Source organism: Squalius cephalus, assembly GCF_949319135.1.
Source record: "Squalius cephalus genome assembly, chromosome: 19".
Taxonomy (NCBI): Eukaryota; Metazoa; Chordata; class Actinopteri; order Cypriniformes; family Leuciscidae; genus Squalius; species Squalius cephalus.
In genome coordinates this window covers 5,245,685-5,261,570 of record NC_137140.1, presented here as the reverse complement: position 1 = coordinate 5,261,570, position 15,886 = coordinate 5,245,685, and the positions used below count along the sequence as shown (strand labels likewise).

Genomic DNA, 15,886 nt, shown 5'->3' with positions numbered 1-15,886 from the left:
GCAAAACCGTGCTTTCTCCCGTCATCACGAGAGAGTTGGAGAACGTGACCGAAGTGATGCTGCTGGAAGATAGGAACGCGACTAGATAAATCAAGTGGCCTATTGACTGCTATTTAAAAGTAAAAGATCAATGATAATGCGATCACATGCGTTTGATTGGAATGTAGCAGAGTGGATGAAACGCATGAAAGTGACACACCCACTACAGGTGAGCTGAGAAGAGTATTAAAGGAGGGGAAGAAGACATTCATTTTCAGCATACCGACAGGTGAATCAAGTAGAAGATGTAAGACCATAACTACCTATTCTTGATTTATTTCGTTTCTCATATCAAATTCAATTTACTTAAGGTTAAATTCTGTTAGCAGCATTTATTGCCATTGTAATGATTTCTTGTTTGATTTAGATGATTGTCTTGCTGGTAACTTTCCTTGCTGCTCTCCTGTGTCCCTCCGTCCACAGCGCGGACTCTTCAGTGGGTGAGTAATTCAAGTTCAACTTAATTTACTCCTAAAAAGGACTACTCCTATTAAAATAGGCACTAAAGGCGCTTTAAACTTTTTTTTTGATGGAAATTCTGCTGTTTCATTGGTTATATTTATTATTATTTATTATTTTTAACAGAATGGTGCTATCACAAGCCAACATGCAGTAAGTGTGATTTACTATATTATAAAATATTCCACTGTATAAAAGTTAATATAAATCTTATTATAAAATGTTATATATTTAAAACTTGTTCTGAAGTAGATTTTTTTTTCTATCCCTAATTTGTAATAGATTTTACCACCTGGTCCCAAATTGCTCCACAATTCTGCAATGGATCCAGGCAATCTCCCATTAATATCGTGACTGCAAGTGTTCAGGGAAATCCTAAACTGACCTCATTTAACTTCACTGGTTTTGATGACAACTCCACCTTCACATCAATCGCTAACTCAGGCGACTCTGGTAAGGGGCACGGAGCACATGGGAACCTTGATTTAAAAATATATATGTATTATAGGATTTGTTCGTCTTCACAAAATATAGTTGCAACATATTTAGCACATTTATTCAAATGGGCTTCCGAATGAGGAACATAGGCTACTATAGCCTTTAACAAAAGCGATCAATCCTTAAGAGACGGTAACATGAGAGGTTTCACATTAAAAAGCTCCAGAAAAGTATACAAAACTGAGAACTAGGTGATAAACTGACAACAGAAGGATACAAGTTATTTGATTCCTCTTTTTGTTCATACCATGAGACTCACTAACTAGCCTACATAGAGGCAAATTAAAGTGGTCCTTTTATGCCCTTTTACAAAGTCTTGATTTTGTTTTTAGGGTGTAGGCTACTAGAATATGTTTTCATGCTTGATTGTTAAAAAAAAAAAAAAAACAAAAAAAAAACATTATTTTTCACACATTTTAAATTATTACAGCTCCTCTCTCCCCTGGTTGAACGTGTCGTTTTCGATGAAGGCCCTCCTTCCGAAATATGAAATGTGCTGTGATTGGTAAACTGGTTATAGCTTCGAACTTTGAGCGTCGTAACTTTGCAGATGTTGTTTATGCTCAAACAGCAACATTACACACTAACTAAAGTTAAAAAAGTGAAATCATAATCAAGGACCCCTTTAAAGTTGTAAAAGAGGTATTCACCTTATTGTTCAATGCAGAAGTAATGTGTTTTCTGTGAATGTGCGAGACTTCCGATTTATTAGCCACTATAAGGAAATAATATACCTGTAGGCTATATCAAAGCTCAGTAAACTGTAAAGCTGTTTGCAACCAACCAGCATGTTTATAGTTAATACAATACTTTAAAATAATATGGTAAGAAATACCAGTTTGCAATTTCAAGCAGCATAACGATCTGTACAGCTAAAAATAGCCTGAAGCGAATGATACCGGAAGCCTTAGACACGTTAAAATTACAATTACAAATGGCCGCGTCTGTTCTTAATTGAAAAATAAGGTGGATGGGGCTCAGATAAAGCATCAGTGATGCACAACGTCACTGTATTCCATGGCCTGGACCTTGTATCTAATATGTCCAATGTCTTCACAGTGGTGGTCAACCTGGATGATGATAAAATGACAGTGCAAGGAGGTGATCTTCCAGGTCTATACAACACTAAACAATTCCATCTCCACTGGGGTAACGGCAGCTCTTCGCCTGGCTCCGAACACACTGTGGATGGCAAACAATACCCAGTGGAGGTATGAATTAATTAATTTTCCCTGCAAATGCATTGCATTATTCCACATAGCATTCTCCCTAATGCATTATCTTTATACGTCTAATTCTGTTTCTCAGCTGCACATTGTGAATGTCCATTCAAAATACAACGGGAGTGTGGCAGCTGCTCTTGCTGCTAATGACAGCACAGGATTGGCTGTTCTTGGTTTCTTTATTGAGGTGAGCAAGACCACGTTTATTATATCCAGAGTCAAGCGCAAACCTTAAAGTATATTCATGGCTTAGTTGTGTGCTCATGTGTATGTATTTTCATTTAACCAACAGGGAACCAATGAACAAAACAAAACAAAAAGTTGGGATATCCTAACATCCTTTTTGACACAGATCTCTATTTCAGGTAAAGAAATATTTTGCTGTTGATAGTTTACCCAGAAATGAAAATTTTGTCACTCCTCACCTTCATGTCGCTCCGCATTGAAACACAATATAAGATATTTTGAAGAATTTTTCAACTGTTTTTGTCCATACTTTGAGTGTCAGTGTGGTCCAAAACAACAATGGCATTCAGGCACAAATCATAGAGAAATACCTTCTTTTGTTTTCCACAGAAAAAAGAAAGTCAAAGTTTTTGGAACAACGATGTTGACAGATTTTTCATTTTTGAGTAGTGAGCCAGATCAGCGTCAGACTTCACTCAATTCTGTGAAAGCGATGTGTTTGCCATGTGATCTTCGTACTTTGGTTAACGATATTTATTGCAAATATTGTCTCAGTTTGACAGTCTTCACTGATTTAGTGTTAGTAATTGAGTCTTGTGTTAAGTGCAACATCAGACATTATCAGAGCCTAAATTCGTGTAGTATTTGTCCTTGATTAGCCAGTTACGAACGTGGTGTGTTTGTGGTCTTGCCACTTGATCATGTTTGTTTTGTTAATTACCTAATTCTGAATTTACTACTTGTTTACTACTATATGTTGCCGGTTTGTGCCACTTTCTAATTCTGTCGATTGGTGTTCTTACAGCAATTTGCAAACATTTACAGTTATATCTTCATTGTTCGTTAGGTTAAGAGTGATCTCTTTTTGTATTTTTGGTTTTAGTTAGCGTAGTTAATGTAAAGCGTCGAATACACTGAAGATTTCGGTTTTGTTTCTACAATTTCTAGTTAATTTTGTGGTTTTTGGGTTATCAGTTACGGGAATTTTTTTTTTTTTTTTATCTCTTCAATTTGGTGACACTTGTTTTTTTTATGTTTGTATTCTATTTTATTTATATTGTTTTGTAACTTGTTCACACACTGCATTTTTTTCTGATAAATTGTACTCAGTTCTGTACGTTATTCTTTTTATTAGTTGTTTCTGTTTATTGCACATGCTGCAGCAATTATATCTCACTTAAATGTTATGCAATCATACCTCTAACATCAAGCACGTAACAGAATCTTTTTATCAGTATGAAGAGTCGTGCAATTCACACCATTAAAAACATGGTATATTTTGTTAATTTCTCTTAACCGATATGATTTAACAACAAATTAGCACAAAACTGAAGACGGCCAAACTGACGACTGAACAGTTTCCTAACACCCTCTTGACGTTTTTGTGTATTTAGGTGCTACAACCACAGACATCATGAATCAAATCACAATGGACAGTCTGCTTGAAGGGGTGGACAGGACTAAATATTACCGGTACCAAGGCTCCCTAACCACACCCAACTGCAATGAAGCTGTGGTCTGGACTGTGTTCAAAGATACCATCAAAGTCAGCCAGGACTTTGTAAGTCAAGGCAACTCTATAGTAGAGTAATTCATAAAAATCATATACGTCTAAATGGTAACATTTTTCATATTCTGAGTTAAAACCTAAAAGTCACTCAGTTGAATTTATTCCTCCAAACAGATCAACCGCTTCAGCACAACTACCTTTTTCAAAGCAAGCCCTTCAGTTCTGACGACCAACAACTTCAGAGGAGTTCAGCCCTTGAATGGCAGAGTTGTGACATCACAGGAGGTAAAACCTTCATCTGCGGCCACATCCACTATATCTATCATCACAGTTCTTCTCCTGTCAAGTTTGTGTTGGCTGTAAAAAATACATTTGTGTTTTTGTGCACACAAATATGAGCTTGTTTAATTTAATTAATTTCTCTTGTACATTATGTGTCAGCTTCATGGTTGATGTTTTCTTTAATATTTTAATTTTGTCACTTGTATCGTCTTATTCTGATGATACTTGACTGTTCGTAATTCTACCCATTGTATTTTTAAACGCACAATTTGCTATCTGTCACAATAACATGAGGCCTAGAGTTAGAATAGGATAAAATCCCAAAACACTGCTAATGTTTTATATGAAACTTATGGTATCTGTAATTATATTCAACATTAGATGATTCTGCAGTATTTAAGAGGATTTATGTTTTAAATGTCTAAAGCATGACAGCTATGACAGACCTCAGTTATTCAAATTAAATCAATAAATGTTTGCTGTTTAATAACAAAATGTCTCCCAGTCAAAATGCTTGTGTGTGTGTGCGCGTGTATACTACCATTTAAAGGGATAGTCCACCCAAACATGAAAATTCTGTCATAATTTACTCACCTTCAAGTTGTTCCAAACCTGTAGCCTAAGACTTTCGTTCATCATCGGAACACAAATGAAGATCTTTTTGATGAAATCTAAGAGATTTCTGTCCCTCCATTGACAGCTACACAACTGACACTTTGACACTTCAAAAAGTTAATAAAGAGATCGCAAAACTAATCCATATGAATTGAGAGGTTTAGTCCAAATTTTCTGAATTTTCACTTTATATTAACAGATTTCATTTAGACCTATTTACAGAAACACATTTAACATTAAGCATTTTTTTTAGAAACTAAACTAGCATTTTGTTTACATATTTTAGTTTCTTCTGTTGAGATTCAAACCAGCCTCTCCATTGTACCAGGGATATAATGCCTACATCATGTGGGCTATGTATTCCTTTTAATATGTATGCTTTATCAATTTTAGAAAACTTTTTTAAGTATAATCATATAAAGTGAAGTAATATAACATTTAGTGAGAAAAAGATAGCAACGCCAAGAAGTTATTGAAATAATTATGGTGAGAGTTTTAAGATGAGCCAAAAAGGAAGACACCTGTGAATGAGATCATATGAACTGTATAAAACAGGGAGCTGTGAGTAAGATAATCTCTTGTGTAACTGCTAGTTGGTCAAACTAGTTCTTAAGACACGGTCTTAACATTGAGGCTACGTTTATGCAACTGGCCCCAGCAGGCTTCGCGCCTGAACATTTCTGATTGACATTAATTGCTTTTGGAAGGCTATTCATCAAAGCTGCATGTCTTCTGGGGGTGGAGACGTGTTACACCTAATTCATCAAAACCAAACTTACCTTAATTATCTGACAGCCTAAAGCACATGTGTCAAACTCCACTCCTTGACAGCCAATGTCTTGCAGAGTGTAGTCAAGTCACCTCCTTGACAGCCAATGTCTTGCAGAGTGTAGTCAAGTCACCTTTATTTTTTAAAGTGCTTTATACAATAGGCTACAGATTGTTTCAAAGCAGCTTTACAACAGTAAAGTAATGATTCAATGATGCAAACATAGTTCAATTTGGCTATAAAGCAACTCTAAAAAAAAAAAAAGTGTCATTGTTCAGCTGAAGTCAGTTCAGTGTTAATTTAGTTCCGTTGTAAACATTTTCTGCATCCTAATGCGCCTATTTATTGTACGCCCTAAAAGTATTTACTCTTTTTGTGAGGAAAAAGTACATGCTTTTGAGTGAGTAGCAAGTGAGTAGAGTAGACAAACTTTGGGACATACTATCAGGTCATAATTGCGTCTTTAACAGTTGCTCTCTGTCGCATCCTGTCACCTTGATGTGGTCTGTCAATCATCTTGTCACAGTTTTTTTGTTATCAAATTTTTATTGTTTTAACATCGTTTAAACATGACATATCGAAGACAAACAATCAGCAATTACCCCAGTATGAAAAAAAAAAAAAAAGATACAAATAAAAATAAATAAATCAATAATTAAGATTAAAAAATATAAAAAATAAAAATATATAGGGCACTATATCAGTGGGATAACAAAGATACAGAAAAATTATATATAATGAATAAATAATAAACAAACATACAGAATATACTTCAAAATATACACAAATATATATAAGTACAGATTATTAGAATTGTTAGAAAATATCCATAAAAAAAAAAAAAAAAAAAGGTAGAACAGAAGAATAGAGCTGAAAGAAATCTACGACAGTTGAAATATATGATTAATGAAAAATATGAAAAATAAATTAACCAGATGAACAAGAACAATAAAAATAAAATGACCATAAAACCAGAGAGAGAGAGAGGGGGAGGGGGTATTAATTCAACTCAGCAAACCCTTGAGTTTTTCCAATGTTTGGGCCCAGAGTCTAATGGTGTCCTCTCTTGCGCCATGAATGCGTGCAGTGGACAATTCGAGATACACCACATCTATAAATGTGAGAACCCAATACTGCTTATTAAGAGAATGTGGAGGTTTCCATCTCGTTGCTACTATTTTCTTAGCGGCTGTCAAACCAGCTAAAAACACTCGTTTCTGAGTTTTGTTAAGTTGGATATCAGAAAGATCATCTAAAATAAAAACAGATGGGGACAAAGGGGCCGAAACATTCAATAAAGTGGACAAACTTTCTTTAACCATATTCCAAAAGTACGCAACCCCAGGGCATTCCCAAATCATGTGAAAAAAAGTACCAATTTCCCCTGTATGGCACAGTGTGCAATTAGGATCAGGTTTAAGCTTCATACTATAGAGTTTACGGGGAGTCATATAAGTCCTATGAATAAAATTAAAATGGATTTGTTGATGATCCGGATTCCTTGAGGCATGCATTACCATCACCCAAACACTGTCCCAGTTAAAACTGGGGGAAAGGTCCGGAATATCTGCCCGCCATGAAGAGTCTATTGTCAGAGGAGGATGCATTTTTTCCAGAAAAAAATTATATAATTTAGAAACCAAACCTCTTGTTCCCCGAGTTATCTTGTCACAGTTAAAATCCTCCACATTTCATTTCCTACCATATCAGAGAGAAATGCAGAAGCACGTTGATCTGCAGTCGCGGGTCTTTCATGCAGAGAACTCGTCCTCATATTAATGCATAATGATGCATTTAAAAGTTAACAGTCAAACGGATCATAAAAGTCCACATTGTTACTGCGGATGAAATACAACACGGATAACATGAAATAAATATTTTTTTATCAGGTTAAACTTAGATTAGTCACTCAAACCTTTATCTAAACCTAGCCGTCGGTCGCGCATATCCAGGGCCGTTTGAAGGAATTTGGAGGCCCCAAGCAAAATGGACATGGAGGTATACTGATACTGTACTTCAAAATGTAACAGTGTAAAAATTGCCACACAGAATAAAGTAACTGTTCAAGATCCATTGGTAACTTATAAAAATAATGTCATATTTGCATAAACTGTCACTACCGTATATCCCGACACTAGCACATTAAGATAAGCTATGAAAAAATCATGTTCCTCTGCCTCTTTCTGGTTAAATAATGTTTATAGATGGGTTACAAAGTATTTATTAAGTAAAAAGACTGTTTGCTAACAGTTAAATGACAATTAACTAAAGATTAAATAACTAACAATTTACCATCTATTAATGATGGTTATTATAAACTGTTACCGAAAAGATATGTTAGCATTTCCATATTTTGATATTAGAAGGGAAGGGATGCAGCTGCTTTCACAACTACCAATGCTTAATAACATCCCAAGCTAATGTTTGATGCACGGAATTTATTGTGTGGTTTTCCTAACCCCCATTTGGTAAATAGATTATCACGGTGGAATAGTTAGTATAGCATGCTATGCCACTTTCATCAAAACCTATTACAAAGCTATGTCATGTCATTAAATACGATAAACAGTGATTCTGGAACAGATCTGCATCTTCCTTATCCCGTTAAAAAACATATTACAGTATGCAACCATATTCCGTCCATTCGAAAAAAAAAGTTGCACTAACTGTTCGTTACAAGCTGCATTTGCTGTCAGTCAGGTAGCTAACATAAACATATTTTTTCTAGCCTACCTGCTGCAAAATTACACCATTTGTACAAGACAAGTAGAGCTATTTTATCCAGTGTAATTTATCACTTTTTACCACTATCTTGTTTTTTCTTATCCTCCTCTTCCTTTCTCTTCTTTCTTTTCTGGCTTCCTGAAGCATAATTCCGCTTCATGATGACTGCCGAGGAGGTTTTGTATTTTGCCGGCAGCAGAGATCACGTGGTTGGCTGGCTGCTGTCAGCGACTACTGAGAGGGGCCCTCTTGAGGGGGATCCCGATAACAGTGTCATTGCACTTTACTGCATTGACTATCAAAGGGGCGCTCACACAGTTTGTCGTTGCATTTTATTCTTAACCAGTCGTTGTCTTGGGGTCCCAGGCCAGCTCGGAGCCCCAAGCAATTGCTTGGTTTGCTTGCCTTGTCGCGACGGGCCTGCGCATATCCACCATGTTTAGTAGTTTTTTAACACTTTTTACTCGGGTTTGTAGTTCCTCCTCCAAAGCGCAATGGGTTGTGGGCAATATTAGCCTTTAGAGCGTGCACGGATCCACACTTCGAAAAATGACAGGAAATAGTAGACCATCCGGGGACTTCTGGCATACACTTTTCAACTTACTATGCTTTGGGACACACTTATTTTAATCTCACATGCTGTTTAGGATGGATAGTATGGACATTGAGACGCAGGGCAACACTCAAGAACCAGCATTGCCTCTCCCTGCCGTAAGCTTTTGAGTGCTTAACATTTTTGAGACACTTTTGTCTGTTTTTTGCTCCCAACAAAGCCACCATTGCGCATACCTGAGCAACAGTGGTGTTTCGTTAAGGAATTTAGCATTTATGAACAAATCAAGTGAGTCAGTCACTGCATCCGAAATTGAATACTTCCCTACTATAAAATTAAGCATTCAGATCCACTGAGAAAACCAATCCCCTGGTCGTATCTGCGATAGGACTTGTTTCAATGTTAACATCTTGGACGGCCGGTTCAGTCTGAGGTCTAGGATGAGCTTGAGACCACCATCCTTTTTGGGGATGAGGAAATAGTAGCTGTAGAAGCCCGACTCGCTGTGGGGCGGTGGAGCTGTTTCTACAGCTCCTTTTGCTGCCAAACTCATTACTTCGGCGCGGAGAACGTGTGCCATGTTGCTCCTTACAGATGTATTGACCACGCCCCTGGCGTGGGGGGGTGTTTGTGAGCGGATTGAAGCAAGGAACCTAGTTTTATTATGTTCAGAACCCAGTTCGACACTCCTGGGATGGCTTCCCAAGCCTTGGCATGGGTGGTTAGGGGCTGAATAAGTTTGGGGCACAGGCCGCTGCACTGGGGCAGGGGACTGAGGCCCATAGTATTGGGAAGAAGAAAGGTACTCTTTTTTGTTTTTTATTGTGTTCGCTATAACAGCGGTCAATTGCATGGGTGTGTGAACTCGAAAGGGCCCAGTGTTTGCAATAAAAACATCATCTCCAACAACTGGAACTAAACGGGGTGTTAGGAGGTAAACACAAGACATTGTCTTCCTCTCTTCCTTCTTAGAGGTTCAGGGTGGCTTTTGAGGCTCAGGATCCAGCATTATATTAGGCCAGAGAGGGATATCTCCTTTATATTTAGGAAGGAAGAGCTTGGAGGGTTGGGGGTGCTGACGAGGCTCAGGCGCTGGATTGGGCTGAGCGTTCACAGGCGCTTCGCTGACTACTGAGTCTGTGTGGTTCTCTGGGGACTTAAAGCAGCTGCAGAGCTGGAGCGCTTTGACAGAAAGTGGCTCATTGCTTGCAAAGACTTCTGTGCAGCAGTGAAGCACTCAGAAAAGCTTTCTACCGCAGGGCCAAAGAGTCGAGGAAGGCAGCCTTGTCTGCATCCTTGATCTCTGTTGAGCCACAGATGGTTCTCCAACACCACTAGGCCAGGTCTGTATCGCTGCCAAAGTCCCTGAATGCGACTGGGTCTTGTCCAGACTCGTCCATAGACCAAAGGATTTTGGCCTGAAACACCTGGAGGACTACTATGGTGTAAGGGCAGAGCCTGGCTCGGCCAGTGAGGGCTGAAGTGGTCCTGCAGGGTTTAGAGGGGTGAGCGACTTTAGCCTTCCATCCGATTGCAGTGGGCGGACAGGTGTGCAACCACAGCTTCGTCGAGAGGAGGCAGCTTCTCGTACCCTTCTTCCACAGCGCTGTTGATAGTAGTGAGGGCGGTGGAGGTAGTAGTGCATAGGCGGGCCGAGTAGGGGGTGCGCCACGACTTGGTGAGTGCATCGTGAACTTCAGGGAAGAACAGAGTTGCTTGCTGGCGAGGGGCCTGCTGGCGCCCATGGCAGGAACCATTCGTCTAGGCGGCTGAGTGTGGGCCTCGGTCTCAGGTGGTGTCACATGACCCATAATTTCAGGAAACGTCAGTGTGTGTGGAATATTTTTATAATTTAAAGAACCTTTTGTGCATTTGAAAGGTTCCATGTATGTTCTTTGTGTAAAAAGTGACAGGCCTTTGTAAGCTGTAAAAATGTAATGTAAAAAATATGATGAAAAAAATTGTATAAAAAGATTTTAGTTTGTTCCATTTTCTACTTCAGTAATTAAATTAAAATCAATTAAATTTCAAATCAATGTAATCTTAATAGGTTGAATTTTACTGTGTTGAGTTGAATAGCCTATATAATTAATGTCCAGATGTAGCCTGTAGGCTAAGTTAATAGCAAGCTGTCATTTAGCAGATGCTTTTAGTGGTTAACAGTCACCCTGGATCAACCTTTTGTGTACATTTATCATTAAGTTGCTAAGTTAAGTGCCACCACGCAAAACTAACAGAGCAGCATTCACTGCTTTGTCAAGCTGTTAAATTAACCACTATTAAAATACATAGAGCCAGCCTCTTCAGCTTAGCAAGCCAGTCTGTGTTGGTGTAAAATAGCAAACAGCACCAAAATTAATCAAATTCAAGATATGAATGGTCCCTGCATGAGATTTTGTTTTTTATCTTTATATAGTTAAGCCATATCACACAAGCAAAAGTGCTAATTTCCCGATTACCAACTTGATTTCAAATGTAATAGTTATTAATTTTAATACAACAGTTCAATTAACAATAAGATGATATTAACTAAAATATTTAAACATAATGTCACGTTTTTAATCTATTTCACCTTTAAGAAAATAGTTCCTAAGCGAGCAGCGCAGTGGTGTTTCGTTCATGAATGAATGAATCAGCCGGTTTGAACGAATCACTGAATGAACGATTCTTTTACTCTCTTATTAAGACTTGCCGCCACCTAATGGAGCTATCGTTACAATTCAAACCATTCATATTTCTATATTAAATTATTTAAAACACTTTTACAAAACGTATTCATACAACTCTAATTGCAGTGTAAATACATCTAAATATGAATAGTTATAGCCTAATAAATAGTAATCTCAGTCAATAATGCACAACATTGTTTTTTTGGTAATTTACAAATTCATATACTAAATCTGTTCAGTAGGCTATTAACATCTGCATGGGTGTATGGGTATGGTAAATACCTAAATAAATATGTAAGTAATTTAAAGATGTTCTGCAATATGTATCTAACTTTGCTTTGGTCTTCCAGTGTGCACTGTCATGGGGAAACTAAACATAAAGCCCACAAGTTCATGATCAAAATAATTGATGAGGCACCTTAAAGTAATGATGGAATTACAAGAGGAGTTGGGGTAAAGTGAGCCGTTTACCTTTGTGATTGATTCTCATTCTAACCTTACTTTGCGCAAAACAGAAAAGATAAAGTGTTACAAATTGCATTGCAAATTGCATTAATATAGCAACTTTATCTTGTAACTTGGTGACTGTCACCATACGTCGAAGACCACATCTACAGTATCATTAATTTAAAGTAAGCCTATGTTGTTGATTTTAGAGTTTTCAGACTTCTTTAAAAGAGAGTGTGCACAACAGGTGTGGAGGACTCTTTCAGGTAAGATGTCTGACCTGTTGAGTATTCAGTATGTCTTGTTAGATTCCTTCTGATCCATCTGTTGTTTTGTAGCAATGGTGGTCTGTGTCAGTGTGTGGGTCCACGCGAGAGACACACCCCTCAGCGGTCCTGGGCGATAACTTCCGACAGCACTCCTCCGAACACCCCACAGACGCCTATGGAGAGCTGGAGTTTGCAAGAGACACAGCTATGCGAGTACGTCTCTATTGCTCCAGTGAGTTTCATTTCCTATCTTATCAGAGAGAAATGCAGAAGCACGTTGATCTTTCATGCGGACAACTCTCCTCATATTAATGCATAATGATGCATTTAAAAGTTAATGGCCAAACGGATCTTTATAAAAGTCTCCGTTGTTATTGCAGATTAAATATAACACGGATAACATTAATATCAGGTTAAACGATTAGTCACTCAACCCTTTATCTAAACCTCTCATCGTCGGTCGCGCATATCCGCCATATTTTGTAGTTCAAAAAAAAAAAAACTTTTTACTCGTGTTTGTATACTCTCCAAAACGCAATGGGTGCTACCCAGCAAACACATTTACGTTGTGGCAACGTCTGTAGCACATTGCATTTCTGCTATGGCAACGTCGCTGTCTACGTGCTCGCAACATTGTAACAACGTAGAATTGTAAGACGCGACAGGGCTGTAGCAACGTTGTTGCGCGACATTCAGCAACTGAGAGACGACGTTCTTCTGACAATATTTTTATATGCTGCTATATCCCCCATTTAGCATTTTGTTAGATAATTATATACTTTTTATTGTTTATTGTTTATCTATATTATTATTTAATGGGGCTATCAACACCTGCAAGTGTAGAAGGTTTCGTTAATTCAACTTTATTAAAACTGCATATGGTAATCAAATTGCACTTCCAAAAGTAATACATTTGTGAAAAAAGGAAAAAAAGAAATAAACGAATATACAAATTTATTTTAAGTATAATAAATAAAACATAAAAAGCAAAAGCAGATCAGAACATTTAATGAACCAAACCGGGTCTATGGAAGTAAAATAATGTCAAATGTTTTTGAAACAAAAAGCCTGTTGAATTGCACTACTTGAAAAAAAAATAGGCATTGCATTAACCATGCTTGCATTTTAATGCATTGTATTTTAAGGGCTTGCATTTTTATGGGCTGAAATTCAACATGGTTGTATATTTAAGCTGTGCATATTTCAATTAAAAACATTTCAAACACATTTCCATTATTAAAAATTCAATAATCCATATTCACCTTTAATATTTCACTTCCAAAAAATTCAAACTGTTTAAAAAATACAATCTATAATATTCAACAGGCAATTTTCGGTCCGTTTTATTTCGCTTTGCAAATTCGCTTCCACAAATTCAGTGGTTCAAATTCGACAGTAAATTCTACGGAACTCAGGGAAAAGCAGTCGATTACCGAGATACTCTCCATCTGCTGTTAGTCAACCTCACCAGCAGGAGGTGCAAAAGCGCGTGTTGTTGACGAAGACCAGCAACAGTTAGAGCAAGCCATTCATTCATAAAACTCATTTACATTTACATTTATGCATTTGGCAGACGCTTTTATCCAAAGCGACTTACATTGCATCCTATACATTTATACATAGGTATGTGCAATCCCCTGGGATCGAACCCACAACCTTGCGTTATTAGCGCAATGCTCTTACCACTGAGCTACAGGAAAGCCTAATTTAACAGCAATGCAAGTGTATTTGTGATTATTATGACAGCGGTTTTATGTTAAATTCAGTGTCTTCATGGTTACTTTTCCTGTGTAGCCTACATGCATCTTTCTCTACCGTGAACAAGATTATAATGTTATTCCCCGATGCGGATATACAGATCCAATGTTACATTTTTGAGGTTGACATATATTTCTCTTGGTTGTTTATATTGTGGCGATGTGCTGCCTGCATGCAGGCTTAGGGTTTCCCCTCAATACTTCAGTATTCCCCTGCTGGACATATACAACGCTTAACGTGGCTTAATGGACTACAGTGATGAGACCAAACTCGCAGGCAAGCAGATGGACTCAGAATAACGCGCAAAGTTTAATGCTGAGCGTTTCCCAGTGATAGACTGGCAAAATTGGCTTGACGTTGGACATTCGCACATTTAGGGACCGTCTCTAAAGTGTATACGACTTTGGTATACACGTTTCTAACTTCAATAGCATGTGAATAGAACGACTTACAGTCATAAAACCAACTGTAAAGTGTTCATGTAGTGTCAGGCATAATGCGCACCCTTTGGATTTTTGATATTTATTCAAATAAATTAAAGTTTGCTATTGAAGTTAGAAACGTGTATGCCAATGTTGTATGCAACTTTTGAGACGGTCCCTAAATGTGCGAATGTCCAATGTCAAGCCAATTTTACATTAGGCTACATTTAGTCATTTATTTAGCAGACGCTTTTATCCAAAGCGATTTACAGTTAAACTAACAAAAGGAGGACAACAATATGCAAGTGCTATGACTCTTCCCAGTTTAAGCTAATACACGTAGGCATAGCCTATATATATATATATATATATATATATATATATATATATATATATATATATAGGCATATATATATATATAGGCATATATATATAGGCATATATATATATATAGGCATATATATATATAGGTATATATATATATATATATATATATATATATATATATATATATATATATATATAGTTCATATTCTTAGTCCATCTAGCCTATATAGTAGCCTACAGCCTACATCCCCAATTAGGTGCTAGTTTGGTCTTTTATATCACTGTATTAGTCCATAAACTACGTTAAGCGTTTTGTCCCGACAGAAGGGGAATCCTTGAGTATGAGGTATTGAGGGAAACCGATAAATAATCCTGTTCATGGTAGAGAAAGCTGATCACATGTAGGCTACACAGGGAAAGTAACAATGAAGTTATTGAATGAAACATAAACACAGCTTTTGTGTCTTTAACATCTTTTCTGCATATATACTGACACATAATCATTTTCATTTTATGAATGAATGGCTTGCTCTAACTGTTGCTGGTCTTCGTCAACAACACACGCTTTTGCACCTCCTGCTGGTGAGGTCGACTAACAGCAGATGGAGAGTATATGCTCGGCAATCTATTGCTTTTCCTGCAGTTCCTGGACGTCAATGTTGAATTTACTGTCGAATTTGAACCACTGAATTTGTGGAAGCGAATTTTCAAAGCGAAATAAAATGGACCGAAAATTGCCTGTTGAATTTTATAGGTTGTATTTTTGGAAGTGAAATATGAAAGGTGAATATGGATTATTGAATTTTTAATAATGGAAATGTGTTTGAAATGTTTTTAATTGAAATATTCACAGCTTAAATATACAACCATGTTGAATTTCAGCCCATAAAAATGCAAGCCCTAAAAATACAATGCATTAAAATGCAAGCATTGTTAATGCAATGCCTATTTTTTTCAAGTAGTGCAATTCAACAGGCTTTTTATTTCAAAAACATTTGACATTATTTTACTTCCATACGGGTCTGTATGGCAGACAGTAGCCGAAAGCCGGACGATAGAGGAGTAAAGAAACGCATGAGACTAAATAGCGGAAAAATCAAATGAAAAACTAAACAGTGCGAGCGAGGCTACATTAA

At 37.2% G+C, this 15,886-nt stretch overlaps 1 protein-coding gene across 2 annotated transcripts; it reads left to right on the top strand.

Annotated features, from left to right (window-relative positions):
- Positions 1 to 205: 205 nt before the first annotated feature.
- Positions 206 to 13,161, top strand: LOC307147072 (carbonic anhydrase 4-like). Of its 2 annotated transcripts, none has more exons than XM_079851545.1 (10): positions 206 to 286; positions 407 to 479; positions 625 to 651; positions 781 to 951; positions 2,056 to 2,207; positions 2,305 to 2,406; positions 2,512 to 2,584; positions 3,800 to 3,966; positions 4,090 to 4,200; positions 12,313 to 13,161. In XM_079851545.1, the coding sequence occupies exons 2-10, from the start codon at positions 407 to 409 to the stop codon at positions 12,553 to 12,555; spliced, it is 1,119 nt and encodes a 372-aa protein (XP_079707671.1). In that variant the 5' UTR covers positions 206 to 286; the 3' UTR covers positions 12,556 to 13,161. The 2 variants fall into 2 exon arrangements, with proteins under 2 accessions (XP_079707671.1, XP_079707672.1); XM_079851546.1 differs by having other exon boundaries at positions 237 to 268.
- Positions 13,162 to 15,886: the final 2,725 nt, after the last annotated feature.

What these genes read in the sequence shown, in the direction of transcription:
- LOC307147072 (XM_079851545.1), top strand. Translation starts at nt 407, where the DNA reads ATGATTGTCTTGCTGGTAACTTTCCTTGCTGCTCTCCTGTGTCCCTCC. An exon ending in CTATCACAAGCCAACATGCA is followed by an intron (nt 652 to 780) that starts GTAAGTGTGATT and finishes AATTTGTAATAG; the next exon opens with ATTTTACCACCTGGTCCCAA. An exon ending in TTCTTGGTTTCTTTATTGAG is followed by an intron (nt 2,407 to 2,511) that starts GTGAGCAAGACC and finishes TTTAACCAACAG; the next exon opens with GGAACCAATGAACAAAACAA.